This window comes from Centropristis striata, chromosome 11, assembly GCF_030273125.1.
Source record: "Centropristis striata isolate RG_2023a ecotype Rhode Island chromosome 11, C.striata_1.0, whole genome shotgun sequence".
Lineage (NCBI taxonomy): Eukaryota > Metazoa > Chordata > Actinopteri > Perciformes > Serranidae > Centropristis > Centropristis striata.
Genome location: NC_081527.1, coordinates 5,529,503 through 5,549,130, shown reverse-complemented (window position 1 = coordinate 5,549,130; position 19,628 = coordinate 5,529,503). Strand labels below are relative to the sequence as shown.

At 39.7% G+C, this 19,628-nt stretch overlaps 1 protein-coding gene across 1 annotated transcript in view; it reads right to left on the bottom strand.

Moving 5' to 3' along the window:
• Window positions 1–17,248: 17,248 nt before the first annotated feature.
• LOC131980217 (uncharacterized) overlaps window positions 17,249–19,628 on the bottom strand; it is a 175,057-nt gene continuing 172,677 nt past the window's right edge. Inside the window, exon 13 of the mRNA XM_059344430.1 lies at window positions 17,249–18,241. Within this exon, the coding sequence (XP_059200413.1) occupies window positions 17,249–18,241 (993 nt within the window). The remainder of the gene's footprint in view (window positions 18,242–19,628) is intronic.

The window sequence follows — 19,628 nt, the reverse complement described above, 5'->3', positions numbered from 1 at the left end:
GCTGGAAGAGCCGACACTCCTGCAGGCACTCACACAGCTAATGAAGACTAAGTTATAGTAACACCTGGCTGCTGTTTTAAGGCCCTCTCTGAATTAAATTTGCAAATGTGTTACACCAACAACAGTGGTGGGAGGTTAAAGTGTTGCACCTGTAATCACACCTCACAGTGGTGTGGCAGATACTGAAACACCCCAGAGTGCACTTCTAATTTTGTGTCTTTTTAAATAATTGTGTCTTTTTAAATAATTTTGTGTCTTTTTTGGGTCATTTTATGTCCTCTTTTAATAATTTTGTGTCTTTTTGTAATTCTGTGTATTTTTAATTTAATGAAGACTAAGTTATAGTAACACCTGGCTGGTGTTTTAAGGCCCTCTCTGAATTAAATTTGCAAATGTGTTACACCAACAACAGTGGTGGGAGGTTAAAGTGTTGCACCTGTAATCACACCTCACAGTGGTGTGGCAGATACTGAAACACCCCAGAGTGCACTTCTATTACTGCAGGAGGGTGAGAAGTTTAACTGGAAGTCAGCAAAATCAAGATTTGATCAGGTGTAAAGTTGCTCTAACTATTACGGGAGAGGATTAGGGCCAGGAAGGAGAAAAAATAATGAAAGGAGGAAGAAAAATCATTATGTACTTCAAGAAAAAAGTCGATACAACAAGAATAAAGTCATCATTTTGAGTTTTGTAAAGTAGACTGCAAGCTGCAACCTGATTTTTTCTCAATACGTTTAATATATGTCTAAAAAACATTTTATAAAAGCAGATTTTCCCAAAACAGTAGTTGTAGTAAGCTATTACAAGGAATGTGTCGGGGGAATATTTTATTTAAATTAAAAAATATATTGTGACACTTTACAATGTTATGTTAAAATGTAGATGTGGGTGCTCTTTAAATCTCAGCTAATAATACATTAAACTATTTGGTAAACATGTAATGTTCATACATGTGCAAGTACAAGCATTTTTATGCCAAGTGTTGCAAAAGTGTTTTTGTATAACAGGCTGCTTTGAGTGGTTGATCAAAGTGCTGTTTGGAGACAAGTTGTGATTATTTCCCCCTCTGTTAACAGCTTTTTTCTATTTTTATCATTTTAATTGAACAAACTAAACTCAATTAAGACTAACTAACCACATCAAGTTACTCTGACTCAATAACCATGTATTGCAGTAATGTATATCTAGTTCATTCACTGAACTTAACCATATGACATAAGTTTAATTTAGACTTCATACATAAAAAGAAAGTAACCCAATTAAGTTGAAGTCACTTTAGTCACTGTTGTACAGTATACTTCAATATAGTGAGTAAATGGTATGAAAACTGGTTTATTTACATCTACTTAACAAAGTTATGTGGAACCACTTGAAACAACATTTTTAAGTAAATCCAACATATTTTTTATTTGAGTGTAGATTGCAAGCTAACCTGATTTTTGATCAGTTGATGTTTTTTTTTTTTTTTAAATGTTGCACATGTGTCAGGGAGTTGCTTTTCTTTAAATGTTGCATGTGTGACAGGACATTGATGATGATTTTTAGATGTTGCACATGTGTCATCAAGTTGATGAAGATATTTTTTTAAAATGTTGTACATGTGTCAGGAAGTCGATGATGATTTTTAAATGTTGCACATGTGTCAGGAAGTTGCTAAAGATTTTTAAATGTTGCACATGTGTCAGGAAGTTGCTAAAGATTTTTAAATGTTGCACATGTGTCAGGAAGTTGCTGATGATTTTTAATAGTTGTACAGTTGTCATCAAATTGATGATGTTTTTAAATGTTGCACATGTGTCAGGGAGTTGCTTTTCTTTAAACGTTGCACATGTGTCAGGGAGTTGCTTTTCTTTAAACGTTGCACATGTGTCAGGGAGTTGCTTTTCTTTAAACGTTGCACATGTGTCAGGGAGTTGCTTTTCTTTAAACGTTGCACATGTGTCAGGGAGTTGCTTTTCTTTAAATGTTGCACATGCGTCAGGGAGTTGCTTTTCTTTAAATGTTGCACGTGTCAGGAAGTTTATGATTTTTAAAAGTTGCATGTGTCAGGAAGTTGATTTTAAAAGTTGCACATGTGTCATCAAGTTGATGATGTTTTTAAATGTTGCACATGTGTCAGGGAGTTGCTTTTCTTTAAATGTTGCACATTTTTCAGGAAGTTGATGATGATTTTTAAATGTTGCACATGTGTCATCAAGTCGATGATGTTTTTTAAATGTTGCACATGTGTCATCAAGTTGATGTTGATTTTTAGAAAGTTGGTTCTAAATCAAATCAAAATCAAAATCAAATCAAAAATCTAATTCTTAGAAAGTTGGTTCTAAATGTTTTCCTAATGTTTTCTAATTCCAAGGCCTGTGTGTCTTTGTTATATTTTATTTATTTATTGTCATTTTCATGTATTCATATCTTGAATGTTCTTCAGCAGCAGCAGGGTAAAGAGTGAATCTTCACCAGATCACCGTCAGCTTCATGCAGGCTTCCTCCTTCCTGCTGGCTAAACACTTTATACAACTCATGCTGTGCAGCCAGTTACTGTAAATGTTAATTTTGGTTGCGATCACAACGATCCCAAAGAAATTGCATAATTCAAATTGAATCTGGGAAAAGAATTTGTATAAATGATGTGCAACACATCTATAATATTTCCATTTGAATCATGCTGCAGGCATAAATACAAATGAATAATATATTTGTGATAATATCAGACAGAGATCCCTTTAAAAACCTTCAAGCTAAAATGGAAAATGAAGGAAATGAGATATTAAGGACTGTTGAAGCATGTTTCTAAGTAATATTTTCCTTCACAGGACAGATTCATTATATTACATTCTGTCAGATGTGTTTTGGGATGTTATAAATATATTAACCCTTTATCGGGCGAAGAACTATATTTGGTAACTTCAATGGATATCTAACTGGGTCTCCGTGTCTCTCTGTTTGGTTGTAGAACCACATGGATTTCTTCCAGCTAATCACCAAAGATCAGGCTACCAATCAGTATGATAATAATATAATAATATTAACTTTATTGACCTGGACCTCCAATGTAAAAATGAAAAATTTAGAAAAAAAAATCTGCAAGAAACAGTTGTAAAAACAGAGTTATCTTCAATGACTTTGCAAATTCACTAGATTAAAGTGGCAAATCTACAAGAAAAAAAGTCGCAGATTTAAGAGGTTTAAAGTGTCAAAACTGTGCAAAAAAAGTCGCAGATTTACGAGAAAAAAGTGGGTGAAAAAACAACTTTTTTTCTTGCAGATTGACCACTTTAAATCTCATAAATCTGTGCATTTTTTTCTCTTAGATTTGCCACTTTCATCTCGTAAACTTTTTTTCTCAAAATATTACCCCCCTCCCTGGGTCTGTATGTTTTTTTTTTTTTACAAATTCTGGCTGTATGTAATATCCTCCAATATTCTCTAGGGTTGAAATTTGGAATTTGCAAGTATTTCAGGGTTAAACATTTTGGACGAATTACGAGTCCATGCATTCGATGGTGGCGTTACATAACAGGTGGTTATATACACAGAGGACGACAATTGAAGTTGACAATTTTGATGAACCTTCTAAATGTGTCTCCTACAGGTCCCTCACCATTATGGAGCTACTATCATGCATTCCTGATTTATCAGTTTAAGCAACAAACTGGAGTCTGTGTTTATCTCTGGTCACTGGCAGAAGATGTGACGTTAAAACGTCACACTTTACTGCACTCAATAAATCAATTCAGACTGTGTGGCCTTTTTTGTCTTATTTTTAGTGCTACCATTGTACCACAGACAATATATTTCAAGCTCAACCAGTACTTTGCGCACTCAGATGGACAGTTATAGTTTATTTGGCGAGGCTCTAGTGCTGCATAGAAAAATTCAGCCAGACGACAAGGGAATTCTTAATGGTCAGACACACTGTTTGAGTGTCTGTTGGTATTTAGTGAGTGGGCAGTTGACCAAACACTTCCTCTGCCTTTTCTGCAGCCCTCGGCTGTTAACTCTGCCTCCATGATCTATGTAGGACAATAAGAAGCACAGCTGATGAGAATAAATCCCCATGAACATTCTGCTAACGGCATAACATCCCCCTCAACTTATTATTCCACTCACTTCATTGAACAATTAACCAATCTGACACAGAGGGCTAATGAACGCACTTAACTCCCTCTCTCTTTCTCTGTGTTTGTGTGTCTGTAATTGGTTATCATGTTCTATTTTTCTTTTTGCCTCTAATGATCACTTGTGTAAATAGAGTCTGTCACCTCCCGACACACACATCCACACATTTCCGCAGACTTCTCCCCCGAGTCCTGAGCCGCCACAACAACATTACGGCAGATATGATCACCCTGCTCCAAGCAGTCGACCAGCGCGGCTCCCAGGAAACCGTACGGAGCAGATAAATAAAACCAAGGTCCAGACACTATCTCCTGCCCTCACCATTTAGAAATATTCCGCAGCCACGTGTATCTGTGTGTTCTGTGCAAATAACGCAGGAGCTGGACAGCTGAACAAATAATGTATTCTGTAGGGGGAATACAGTCTCACTTGGACCAGGTTGCTGTGCTGCTTTTGTGGGCCTGCTGTTACAGGATTAGGTCCTGGGCTAGTCCTGGTTTCCCTCGGGCAAAAATCTCTTCTCCTCAGCTCATTGCCTGCACAAAGAGGACTGCAGAGGGATTCTGATGGTTTCCGATAGGATAGCTAACTACAATAGAGCCTCGGTGAGAAAAGACATCAGTCAGTGAAGGGATTGAAAAGAGGCTCTGCAAGAAAAGTGACTTTCCCGCTTTCATTTTTACAAGCTGTATGCATATTTTAACAGGGTTGGAAACATAATTGTTTTATTTACCACCCAATCCCTGCACACAGTGGCTAAATAATGTGGTGTGTAGTATGTAAATGTGGATAAGAGGAGGGAGTGTCGGGCTGCATGCTTAGCAGTGTCTTTGAATGATTACTGTCTGGTATTAGGCAAATGCTCTATGCTTATGGGAGCATGATAAGGGATAATGGACCCTTTAACCCTGCTCCCTCCTCCCTCTCCTCCTGCTGAGCCCGTGTATGCCAACAGTGCAGAAACAAGAAGTGCGGCGGTCACCAACGCCTCACACATGTTGGTCTATCATCCCAGTGTCGGCCATCAACCAGCAGGCCGCGCTTTAATTATCCACCTCCTCCATCCATTCCCTTTGCTTCAGAAGTGTAAATACCTCTTGTGTAATTTACCCTGAAGTTCCCATTCACTAATTACCCCCTCTAATCCTCCCCCCACCTTGCCGAAACCAACTCCTGCTCCAGGTCTCCCCCTGTTACACTATGGATTCCCTGTCGGCTTGCTATGGGGAGATCGAACTCTAATTAAGATTGTTAATGAAGATTTAATTTTCCACTTCAAATGAGCCAGTGAACTCGGAGAGCGTCCAGAGCGAAACGCATGAGCGAGAGAGCGCAAAAGGATAGAGGGAGAAAGACGAGAGGAGACGAGGACAACGGATGAGGACGGTATAAAGAACCGGTTCAGTTAAAAGTCCTTTAGGATGGTGGTTCCCAACCTGTTATGGGTTGTAAATATTGATAGTGATTTTTTTTCATACAATGTAAATATTTACGTTAGTTTGGTCAGCAATCATACTAGTACTACTGAGAGTGAAGCTCAGGGTTTATACATTACTTATTCAACCATTTATCCATCAGGCTACTTTCAGTGAAACATTTCAACAATTTTGTCTTCACTTTATGCAAACTATTTCAACGGTTTAGTCTTTAAGCTAACTAGTTCAACCATTTTGTCTTCACTTTATGCAAACTATTTCAACGGTTTAGTCTTTAAGCTAACTAGTTCAACCATTTAGTCTTCACTTTATGCAAACTATTTCAACATTTTAGTCTTTAATTTAAACTATTTCAACCATTTAGTCTTTAATTTAAGCTAACTATTTTAACCATTTAGTCTTTAAGCTAACTATTTCAACCATTTAGTCTTTAATTTAAGCTAACTATTTCAACCGTTTAGAGTTTAAGCTAACTATTTCTACCATTTAGTCTTTAATTTAAGCTAACTATTTCAACCGTTTAGAGTTTAAGCTAACTATTTCTACCATCTAGTCTTTAATTTAAGCTAACTATTTCAACCGTTTGGTCTTTAAACTAACTATTTCAATCGTTTAGTCTTTACCTTAAGGTTACTATTTCAACCATTTATCCATTACTTTTAGCTAACTGTTATCAGTTATCCGTTACTTTAAGCTTGTTATTTGGACTGTTTAGTTGTTAGTTCTTTGCTAACTTTTTCAGCAGCTTATCCATTACTTTAAGGTTACTAGTTGAAATGCAAATCCATTACTTTTAGGTCACTTGTCAGACCTCAGGTGGGGAATCAAGAGCAGACACTTGCATTGATTGGATTTTATTCAATGATAGCCCAGTTGGCAAAAACAGAGTCAGACACAAGCAGATAATCCAGACACAACAGCAGATAACTTCAAAAACCAGGCAGGATTCAAAACAGAACACAATCTTTCTTAAATCTCTCCAAAATAAACTTGAACTAAACACTCGTCTCTAGGGCTGCAACTAACAATTATTTTCATGATTGATTAATCTGTCTATTATTTAAACGATATATCGATTAGTTGTTTGGTCAATAAAATGTTGAAAAATATCAATCAGTGTTTCCGAAACCACAAGAGGACGTCTTTAAATCTCTTGTTTTGTCCACAAACTAAAGAGATATTCAGTTTATTGTCAGGATGTAAAAGGAAAGGAAGAAAGAAACCAGAAATATTCACATTGAAGAAGCTGAAATCAGAGAATTTGGACTTATTGTCTTTAAAAAAACTGCTCAAATCAATTATTCGATTATCAAAATAGTTGACGATTAATTTAATAATCGATTATTGTTCCATTAATCGAATAATTGTTGCAACTTTAATAGTCTCACTAACATGGACTTCAGGCAACATACAGTACTGTGACAATCTGACAAACTCAACTGAAAAGACTGAAAAGGGTTTAAATACTCACACTGATTGGCACAAATGAGAGACAGGTGAACAGAGAAAAAGGCGGGAAAAAGAACAAAGGCAGGAAGGACCAAACAAGGACAGGGGCGTGGCCCCGGGCACATGACTGAAACACATGGTGGGTAAACAAAAACAAAGTTCAGAGCTGTTACACTGCAAAAATCACTAAGGTTACCAAGTATTTTCTTCTTATATCTAGCAATAGTATCTAAATGATCTTGTTTTGAGTATAATTTACCTACTGACCAAAGTTTTATGTGCTTATTTTAAGAACATGGGTCTTTTTGTAACTAAAATGAGTGAATAACTTCTTCACAGGGATTTTAGTCTTGTGTAAAGACTTCTATCAAGGATTGACATTGTGAGCTTTTTCATGCTTTTCAAGCTATTCAACTGTTAAATATGGCGAGCTTTTACCTAAAATTGACCTCCAATTGAGAGTTTTAGTTGCATGTAGTTTGAATGCTATTTCAAAAGCATTTTCTACCACCAGTATCTACCCACAGATACTGAAATGAGATAAAAACGTGCGAGTTTCAAGTATTGCTGCCTTATTTTAATGTTACTACAGTTGGGCTTTTAAGCCATAATTGCTCAAAATAAGTATTTTTGGACTTATTTTAAGACATCATTGTTTTTCCAGTGCCTATATTTTTCATGTACTTAAATAATTCTTACCGAGAAAAATTAACTTACTGCATGGCAGATTTTACTTGTTTTGAGCATGTATTTGCTTAATTCTAGTTAATTATTTCTCATTTTCGTCAGTTTGTTTTTGCAGGGTGTACTTGACAGGTAGGGGAGAAACTAATTGTCCAAGTGGGAATCCTGACAGAACTATTTAAACATTTTCTCCATTATTTAAAACAATTATCTGTTAAGCCAGCAGCCAACAATCAATTTGAACTATTTCAGCTGTTTACTCTTTACTTTTAGCTAGAGTTAATCAATTGAACTGATTAGTCCATACTTTTAGTTGCCTGTATAAACTTCCATGTTTGCTTGCGAACTTACATAACTGTAACATGTGGTGTTCAGCTGTTAGATCTACCATCTTTACATGTAGGAGCGACCGGGTAGGGTTGCAACACTTGTAACTTGCTGAATTTTTATGTGCGAAGTCTTAAATTCTGACAGGAAATACCTTCATTTGTCTACAACAAATAGCAATGTCTCCAACTTCTCCAACTATATCACAGAATTCAATAACTGATGTCCAATACGAAGAGCGCCATTGCTTAAACTTGCTCCACTGCTGGGAGAGGTTGTAACAATAAGAGTGAATAATTAAAGAGTACAGAATTACAACGAATAAACACAAGAAACTGACACAAACATCTTTCTTACTGAGGTCTAAATTGCTAACCTGTACCTGTAAAATGTCTCACATAAAGTGACTTTAAAATCGTCTGCTGCATCAGTCAACGAACCAGTTAAGATGTCCTCTTTCTGGGCGTTTAAGACTTTTTGACTGCTGTGATCGCCCACACAGGGCAGCTGTGTTAATCCTCATTCTCTGAGGTTTTGTCACTACTTGCAGAATCTGCTCAATGTCAAACGGCAGGCAGGGTTTCCTTTGGGGGCAGACCTTACTGTCTTTCCCTGCCTCAACTCATCTGATGCACATTTTAATATGTCGCACACACTAACTGTCTTGGCATGCTGAAAAAGGGAGTAAATAGATAGAAAAAAAAGGTGTTTTATTTGGTTTGGTGTTCATTTTAACACTTATGTTACAGCCATTCCTGCTGCTGTCAGACCCTGTTTAGCTAGCTGTGAAATTGGAATAGACATATACTTCACATTTTCCCCAAGAGACTACTCTCTGAGTTTACATAATTATAACTTCAGCAGTATTTGTACTTGTCAAAATAGTCAAAAGTTACTGAGCATACATACCTGAAAACCAGCGATTTGGGCTATAATCTTCACCAGTTAGGTCAGGGAGGAAATGGCCATACATGACGTGTAGTGATGTCCAAATGAAGCTTCATGAAACATTTTCTGAGCCCACTAGATGGCACTCTCTGTCCAACAACGGGTTAAAAGCACACTGAATTAGCCTTTCCTGAGCCTTTCTCTTTAAACCAAGAACACCATCTAGTGGGGTCAACAGATACAACTAATGGTTCATGAATAGGGTGGACATTCGTCCGGCTTTTAAATGCCCTGTCCGGCTGCAGGCGCAACCTTAAGAACACTAATTTGTCCTCCTTTTAAGAAAATAACAAAAAAGGTCCGTCTTGAAAAAAGCTGTGTCAAAATAAGTAATTTCGTTGTTTCTATTTTCGTGTGGCGACCTATCAACACATGGCTCATTTGAATATTCTAATGAGCCATGTATTGATTCGCAACAACATGCGCTCAGGCCAGTTGTTACCACCAGGCTGTCAATCAATCGACTGAAAGTCTGAAAATGCCAAACAAAAGATCTCCTTTAACCCGGAATGGGCCAGAGAACACGGGTTTGTTACAAAAAGTAAGAGGGAGTTTAATTTTTTTTGTACATTATGTTGAAGCGATGTAGATGTGAGCAGCAAAGGTAAAGCAGCTATCGAGAGACATGCTAGCACTGACTAGCATCGAGCTAATCGGAGTACAACTCTGCTTAAAACCGGATCATACCAAACAAATATCTGCTTGTGCGTCCCAGTGGATGCAAAGTGTCCTCCTTTTTGATGTGAAGGAAATGGCCATCCTATTCATGAAGCTTCATTTGGACATCACTAATGACGTGTATTAACCCCCCTAACAGACTCGTTACTCCCCCAAGTCGTAGGAGGCTGTTAGATGTTTCTCTACAGTGCAGGAAGTAGTCACGTCCACCAGGTTACACTCGGCTCAGAGTTCTGCCGCTGTTGAAATTCACCTTCCCCTTACACTTTCTTGTGTTTCCAAGCTGCCTTTAAAGCCTATACGTACTTGAAATGCAAAGATACACACACACACACACACACACACACACACACACACACACTGTACACACACACACGCACACACACAAGCACTCACATTGTGCTGAATAGCCAGAGGGATTCTGTGTCAGTAAGGTTCAAACAGAATGAGGAATCTACATGTACTTGAACTCACACACACACACACACACACACACACACACACACACGTCCTGTGATGCAATCCTGCAGCACATTAAGTGTGTACGTAGCTCTCCAGTACAGTGTAGTTAGTCATTCCCTGGTGTACGGCTTTAACAGAGCTCATTTTTATCTCCAGCTCTGCCATTATACTATGATCAATTATGCATGCTGTAATTATTGACAGTGCCATGACAGCAGCAACTCACCTAGAATGCTGCATTGCGGTGTTGATGCTACAGGCAGACTGATAAACGTACATATAGTAGGAGTCGTAAATCGATAAGAACATCGCGTCGGTTACAAGTTGGTGCGTTTTATCAGTTTGGTGGCGGGGGTTAAAGCCAGTCAAAGTCTGTTTTGCCTCCAACTGACTTCACATCCTCTTTAGATACAGGATGTTGCTTCCGTAGGGGGCAAGTCAGCTCCATGAATCTAATCATTATGGGAATGCACAGACACACAAGTGAGGGCAGGGACTTTTTTTTTTTCTTCTCCCTCGGCACTCAGCAGAATCAGCTCTAACCCAATCACAAATACAGTTTTATGTAATGCAACAGACTTGCATATTAACTGCTAATATGGTTCTCTCCATCCGTTCCCTCTCCCTCTGTTTCTCTCCCTCTCCTGACTTGAGGCGGGTATTATCATTGTAATCAAGCGGAGACCCAGCTAACACGATCATTCTCTAAACCATCATGTAGAAATAATCCCCTCCTTCATATTTGATTATTGTAATAAATCTTTTTAACCAGCTATTCAGTCACACAGAGATGGCGCACATCTCCGCGATCCATCATGGAGCAGGGGTGAAGGCTGCAGAATACGGGAGAGCTGCAAGGGTTGGTAAAGGGGCCTTGTATTCTTTGGACGCAGCTGTCAGGTCTGTTCTGTTTGCTGCTGCTGTTGAGTTCAAAATGTCCTTTTTTTACTTTTTTTTACAGGCGAACAAACAGAGAACTCTCCCCCTCCGTCTGAAAGCGTGATTGCTCTGCAGAACTCTCTGTCTGTCCTCTATTACTGACCTCACATCCCCCCACCGGGTTTGATCAGACCAGACAAGGTGTTCCTTCATCCTGCAGTCAGACACACACACACACACACACACACACACACACACACACACACTGTCTGTGGTTCGGAAAATTTCAAGGGGCCAATTTGACGAGGCACACCCACCTACTCACAATAAGACACTAGGTGTGCACGCATTTGTATGCACTGCACAGAACATCTCTCAATCGCTCTCTCTCCCTCTGTCTATTTCTCTTGCACACACACACACACACACACACACGCAGGGAGGGCACATACACACACGCAGCAGAAGTCTGATTATCCAGAAACTCGGGAGACTGCAGAAAGGAGCATAGAGTAGGTCTGACTCATCTCTTTGAAATAGTTCCTTTTTTATTCAAATTTACAAAAAGAAAAAGTACAACAGAAATAAATACACTTTGTTCAGCACGCAATTGTGGAATTGTATCAACATCGTGCAGGAGCAATGAAGTCCCTGGGAGGGGGGCACAGAACCAAGGGGGTCTACCTGTCTGGGGTCAAGAGGACTCTTTTAGACCTTTAACCTGCACCCTTCAGCTTCACATCAATGTCTCTAAACGCTAAGATACCTGCTCTCATCCTTGAGTGTGACTTAATTCTCCTCAAGTGTACAGAGTTTGTGGAGTTTTTTTGGACAGAGGACTTGACAAATGGCCTGACAGGACCACTTTAGTCAGTCACTGTGGGTTTGGTGCATCTGAACTGGCTGTAAGAGTGAAAAAGAGCTGTGGAGTGCAGCAGAGACTGCAGGCTTTTATTCTATTTAAAACAACTGAGTCAACTAATCACGCTTTTGATTGAACCAATTTGCCGGGCTCAGGAGGTGGGATAATCAGCTCCGTCAAGTGGTTTAGTCGGCGCAACACTCCAGAACTCTGAAATAAGACAAATCAGGAGAATCATCACTTTGATTTTGACCAATCAGCCAGAGCAGAACTTTGATTTAGACCAATCAGCGGAGATGAAACACCTGGAGCCAATCAAGAAGTGTGGAATAAACCATATAATTGGAATGGTACGAAAGGTCACTTATTGGTATACCATGCTAATTGCTTTTGCAATGGCTACCCCAGAGTTGGCAATACTGTTATGGAAATGAGGATAGTTTTTTGTGTGTGTGTTGAGAGACAGAGAGACTCAGAAAGTTGGCACATTCCACATAAATGCTAAGGAAAATGTTGCCCAGATGATACATTGGCAAAGCAACATGTTCATGCTTTAAACAAACAATCCTCATTCTCATAGCAAAATGGTTCCAAGTTCTTTGGCAGTCATTTTAGGTGTACCATTTAAATTGTCATTCAAGACATCAATTCATCCGCTCCATTCTAAACTGTTTGATATTCTACTTCAATAAAATTAGTTTTAAGGGGTAATTCTGGTTTATTACAATCTGGGTCTTGTAGTTCTGACGATAATTTCTCTATATATGACAACATTCTACACAACATGCTATTGGCTGAGAAACACAGACTAGTCTCGTTGCCAAGTTGTCACTTTGTCACAGCATCTGATACAGATACACAAATACATACATAAATCCAAATTTTAAAAATGGTCTAGAAACATAAATGTCACCCTAAGATTGCACTTTTAACTATTTTTCTCAGATTGTCTACATATCATATATAAATAAAGTTATTACTGTATATAAGACATGCTCAGTGTATTTTCAATAAATAGATGGACTCCAGAGGGTTAACCGAGAGGGAACACACCCTCAGGTGCAACTTGTTATTTTAATTATCCACATAAAATCTAAATGAGATTTAATACACTTTTATTTAAATGCAACTTGGTTGCCCAGAACACAACACTCAACTGATAGCGATTTGTTTTAGTTTCAAGGCTTCGGGTCAGTCTTGAGGGTGGTGGCAATGCAATTACTTAAGGTTTGAACAGATCAGGAATCAGATAAATGCACTTTAATGTGACAGGGAGAACAATGGATAATCAGTTTACTCTCAGTGTCACAGGACGGACCCTTCCACACACTGCTTACTGTGGAGTAATTGCAATTGCACCCTTCAACATGTAGCTGGGAGCAAGAGGATTTCAGTCCATCTCGGATGCATTCACACTTAACTTTTTTTGGCTATCCAATTCACCCAAGACACATAAACTGACTCAGAGTAAATGGGGTCAGAATGTTTGTAATATTCTCTCATGGCCGACAGCTAGTTTCGATCAAATATGAACTAGGAAAGTCTGTCAGCTTTGATAGATTTTTCTTCCAAGAAAGTTAGCCGTTAGCTGTTAACTGAGGTTGTTTAAGTTTGTGTTTCTTGCCATGTTGGACTTATAACTATGAAAATAAGACCCAAGTCGTAATAAACCAGAGTTATCCTTTAAGGTTGGCACACAGTATATAGCTGTAAGTGTCTAACAGCTAAAATATGCTTTGTCACTTTGGATTACACAGCAAATGAAAGGTTGAAGTAGCTTTAGGGTGTTGAGGTATTGATGATCAGCAAAATGACTAATAATGCAGAACCCCCGTGAGGTTCTGCACCCCCCCACTCCTCTCCAGTTATTGTGCAGTGTTTGTACATTGGTCCTGATACCATCCAGTCTGCACAGTGGCACCGTATGGACGAGTCTGTGGCTCAGGTAAAGGGTACAGAGGTGTGTATGGGTTTCAGTGTGTAGCCTGACTCCCTGATTGGTTAACTAAGTGTTGACAGAAGCAGACTTTAACAACAAGATTATGGTGGACTAAACTGGCGGACAATAGCGAAGCTGGCAGCTTGACTCATGTGGGTGGCTTTACAGTGAACCTGTGACAAACGGTGACGTTCCTGCGACGGCACACCAAAGACGTCCACATTCAGGTTTTAGGGTACGCGGCTAAATTCCCCCTCGGGACTCCAAAAAGTTCAATCTGACTGTTGGGTTATTATTCCACAAAACTAGAGACTTGACTTTAGATCTAAGCAGCAGTCAAGGTGAAGCAAAATGGATAATACTTTCTATAATGCCCATATCTAAAATGCATTATAAACATGCATATAATGCATTATCATCTGCATATAGCACTATAGTTATAAGTATCCGTAAATATTCACTTTATAACAATGTTCATAACTGATTAAATTACCTATAATGCATTATAAACATACTTATAATGCATTATCATCTGCGTATAGCACTATAGTTATAAGTATCCATAAATACTCACTTTATAACAATATTCATAACAAATAAAATGACCTATAATGCATAATATAATATAATGCTTTACGACGATATTCATAATACATTATAAAGCATTTTTATAATGACTTACAAGGTCAAATATCATAACACTTTAAAATAGCTTGTCCCTCAATGACATTGTTCTTACAAGCCCATGTCTATGATGCATTATAAACATACTTTATGAATACATTATGAATATATAACGAATGGCAGTTATTATACAGTATGATTCTTGCAAAAGTCGAGCAGTTATGTAGCATTATTAACAATAATAACAATAATTGTAACACATTATAAAGCATTTTATAATATGTTGTAAGGTGAAATATCATAATAATTGCTGGTCATGTTGAATTTTTATTGAAGTCGAATTTTCATAGTTTTACTATATTAAAGTTGATCTATAATGCATTTTAATTACTGTTATAATGCATTATAATGTGATTATAGGGTTATATCAGGCTGTTAGGCTAATCTTAACCCTATGACACATTATAAGTATGTTTATAATGCATTATAGACATGGGCTTGTCAGTGAGTAGCAATTTTGTAGTATTATGATACTTGACCTTATAAGTCATCATATAATGCTTTATAATGTGTTGTGATTATTGTTATAGAGCTTTATGAAATGAATGAGTGCTTGTAACTATAGACATGGGCATCATAGAAAGTGTTACTACACAATGCAGCATTAATATGGTCATTGAGTTGCATTGTCATTGAAATGCATGAGAGATAATAGATGGACAGTTGCTTTCATGTACTTTTATTAAAAATTAAATGAAGAGTTTATTATATTTCTGGAGTTCCATCTATAAAACTTTTCAGTTTCATATCTCTCAGGCAGTGCAGCACTCACGACAGAGCTGTCCTCCCAGCTTATTACCAATTCCATTTCAGTGTATCATTCTACTTTTGCAGAATAATAATCCAGATTTGAGGGGGAAATACAGAATCTTTGTTGTATGCCCAGTAGGGGAATTTCTCCTCACTCCATTGGATTTTCATCGCACTGGGATTTTCACTAGCTCCGAGGCTTCCTGTAACTAATATTTTGCACAACATACTTCTGCCAGAGGCCACATGTATAATTGAATCCCTGGCTTGTCCATCTCAGACGAGCGCTACCACAAACCAAACCTGTTCACTTACTACACAGGTGTACGATACACGGTGTTGTTTTCAGTCCAGGAGGCTGTCAAGTCCATCAGTTAATCTATTCTACAGTACATACAGATAGTCCCGACAGTGCTCCAAGTTCCGTTTTAGATTTTTTTTCATTTTATATACTCTCTTTTAGCAATAATATTCAGTGGTATTTACATTTGAAATGCTTTTACATACAGTCAAACATCTTTTTTTTCTCTTTAATTGACATCTTATAAAACAACTGTAATCTTTGACATGATTCATTATCTATTATTGAACGTCACACAGTATAAAAGTGCATTCCAGCTGAAAACTCCAGCTCATTTGCATCCTGACCTTTAACAAGAACAAAAAGCCTGTCGCGGGAGTCTCTGTGGTGTTGTTCCCCCTATAATTTCACTACAGATCTGTGGAAATTTTCATTTTGGGAAGTGTTCAAAACGGAATTGATTGCCTTCTTAGGGGTTTGCGGTTGTTTAAAAAAAAAAAATCATGCATACTTTGTCCTCTAGACGTGTCAAGTGAGACTACAGTGGGGATAAAAAATAGGAGACTTGTACCATAAAAACATTTAAGAGATGAATAACGGAGTCATCATTACTCCATATAGTAAATTGAATACTTGTGAATGGTTTTTAGCTTTTATAATTTACTGTAGTACAATCAAAGCCTTATGGTGTTCATCAGTTCTTTTGTGTGTCTGTGTGTGTGTGTTTGTGTGTAAGTCTTTGTAAACATACCAACACTCGACTACAAAAAGCTGCAGGGATGAGAGTGGTGGAGGGGGGGCGGGGGGCGGAGGGGGAGGATCACATCCCTAAATCATTTAAATTTTTCACAATGTCTGTTTTTCTTGTGGGCTGAGAGGAGGGAGAATCTTTTGCAGGATTTAAATGATTCATCATTTTCATTTGGAATGAAGTAGTGAGCTGAATAATTCACTTTTCCGCCACTGCAGATGGAATAAAAAGTAACAGTTTCTGTACAATCGTCTCACTTTCCCCCGACTGTTTCCCTCTCTATACATCCATCCCCTGTCCCGTTCGCTTTATATTCAAACACACATCCCACCCCCCGTGTGTTATCCCACTTTCTAAACTTCCTTGTTAAATGTTTACTTGCACGTAGCCCCGAAAAACTAATGTTGCAGCTTTACGTACCATCAGTCATCATCTTTAAATTGTCTCGTGGTGTCTCCCCGCCACCGCTGCTCCGTCTTTGTTAAATATTCACACACTCACACTTTTTCTGGCGCTTTCCGGCACACAAACACACACACACACACACATACACACACACGCGGACACAAAGAGCGGACACACAAACGTCTTTCTTCTTGTTTCCTGCTCTTTCTCATTCCATACGTGAGAGTTGAATTAAATCGAGTCTTGGATGTTTGGGTTGTTTTTCTTTGTCCAAAGCGTTTAACAAATTGTTGCTGCCCCGAGCAGAAGCAGCCTCTGCATTGTCTCAGTATCTGTGCTCAACCATATCAGCGTTTCAACACTTATTGCTTTAAATTACATCAATCACTCCCTCCCCTGCCCTCGCACTCTCCACCCTCCCTAGGCTCATTTTTCTCTGTCTCTTTTTATTACTTTGCCTCTTCATCTTTCTCTCCTTTAACTTCTCTTCACATTATTCTAGCTCTGGTTGCCTTTTCATCATCCTCCTATTCCCTCTTACCCCCTTTGCCCCTATTTGTTTCATTTTTATCCTTCCTCAGTCTTTCCCCTCTTCCCCCCCCTGCTCCCCTCCCTCTTTTTTCTCTTTCTTCTGCGGCTCGTCCTTCTTTTCCTTTTCCTTTTTGGCACCCGCTTCGTCTTTCTCCTTATCCTCCCTTTCTTTCTCCCTGTCTTTGAAGAGTTGAGCTAATTTCTGGAACTGGGGGCCCCACTCTTCGAGCCCCGCCCCCCACTCCTCCTTCTCCGCATCCTTCTCTCCTTCGCTCTCCAGGGAGCTGAGGGACCCGGCCCGGGACCCTGTGCCCTCCAGGCCGTACACCTGCACAGAGTCGTACGGTGGCTGCGACGGGTCGAAAGTGACCTGGGCGAGACGCAGGCGGAGGAACTCACCCACCCGCAGCGCCAAGGAGGGACCCCCGGGTCCTGGAGCTCCTCTCGCCGCATCCATTCCTGGGACCCAGCCGGCCCCGAAGCCCATCACTCCGCCGTACGCTCCTCGAGGCTGCCCTGGGAAGGGAAAAATCTGGGGGGTCATATCCCTCCTGCCTAAAACATACCCCCCCAGACCCATCCGGTCGCGCCAGTCCCCAATAAAGCCGGCTGCTTCTGGGTAGACAGACGATATCCCTCCGCCCTCCCTGTCCGGCCTCGCCACCACAAAGTTGCTCCCCATCTCTAGTCCTCCTCTCCCCAAGCTGCCGGGGTAGTCCCTCTGTCCGGATACCTCCCCCTGCAGGACAGTAGCGTAGTTGCGTCCACTGGCAGGTTGCTGTTGTCCATCTGTGGAGGCGCCCCCATTTCCATTTCCCCCTCCTCCTCCTCCTCCTCCTCCTCCTCCACCGGAGTCAGATACAGCCTGGCCGGAGCTTGTGAGTTTCGGGGACAACCCCGTGCGGGAGCCCCTGCGTCCCGCCAAGGGCAGGGTAGCCGAGTCGCACACCCAGCCTCCCACGGTGTGACCGTGGCCGACCATGGAGCCGGACCGGGTCATGACGAGGTGATGCTCCCTGGGTAACGTCTCCGACTGCACCTGGAGGGAACGTAGGCGAGCACGAGTGGTTTCAGTACGGGGCTGGGGCAGGGTGGGGGGCGGTTAGGGTTCGGTTATAGTGACACAAAAATGGGATGGAGGTTCATTAAATGAGAGGCATAATAAAGCAGAAAGATGGGGGATTGTGATGACATAGTGCCCAAATAGAGGAAAAGCAGGAGATGGTGGTGATAAAAAAAATGATTGAGAAGACGGAGAGACAGACACTGAGCAGAGCAGAGTTGGAAGAAGCCAAAGATATTAATTGAACACTAGAATGAGCTAACACTGCACTGTGAGAGGGAGATGGAGAGGGAAGTGATTGAGAGATAAAATATTTGAAAATTAAATAAAGGAAGGGCCAGACAGCCTTGCTATGGCCTAATAAATAAAACAAACCATAGAAAAGATAATGAACAGCAGGACATAAATGTGCTGATATGTCTGAATCATCATCCTACTCCTGCATTGTCCTGGACATTTCTGCTAGAGATGAAAAATATCACAACGCTGCAATCACTGCAATAATACGGCATGTCAGGTCCAGCGCAAACCTAATAATTATTTTATATTTGCTTAATTACTTTCTTACTTACTCGTTTGCTTATTAAATTTAATAATTAAGCTATTCATTCAACTTTAATGCTTTCTCCAGTGCAGCCATTTATCATTAATCAAGCCATTCATTCAATTTTAATTCATTATTTTATGAAACGTCTGTCACCTTTTCCCCTTCCTCAAACATCCATCCATCAATCTATTTATCCAAACATACACCCATCCATCCATCAATCTATCTATCTATCCATCCAACCATCCACCCACCCATCCATCAATCTATTTATCCATCCATCCATCCATCCATCCTTCCTTCCATCCATCCATCCATCCATCCATCCAACATTTATCCAACATTTATCCAACATCCATCCATCCATCCATCCATCCATCCATCCATCCATCCATCATCCATCCATCCATCATCCATCCATCCATCCATCCATCCATCCATCCATCCATCCATCCATCCATCATCCATCCATCCAACATCCATCCATCCATCTATCCATCCATCCATCTATCCATCCATCCATCCACCCACCCATTATCCATCCATTAAACTGTATTCAGTACAGAATAAATTCAAATGCCAGTTTCGCATCAAACGAGCAAATATTTTGGCACAATATAGAATAAAGAATGTCATAACCTGAAGTGTTATGGTGTGTTTACACCTAACGGGAAATTACTTTTTCCTGCCGCACATTAACATACCAAGTCCACGAAAAAAATCTGCCTGCATAGCATGGTCTTTAGTCTAGCATTGGTCCAAACTATTCAGAAAACATTTTAAAGGTTGTTTGCTTGCTTGTCCTGCGGACCGACC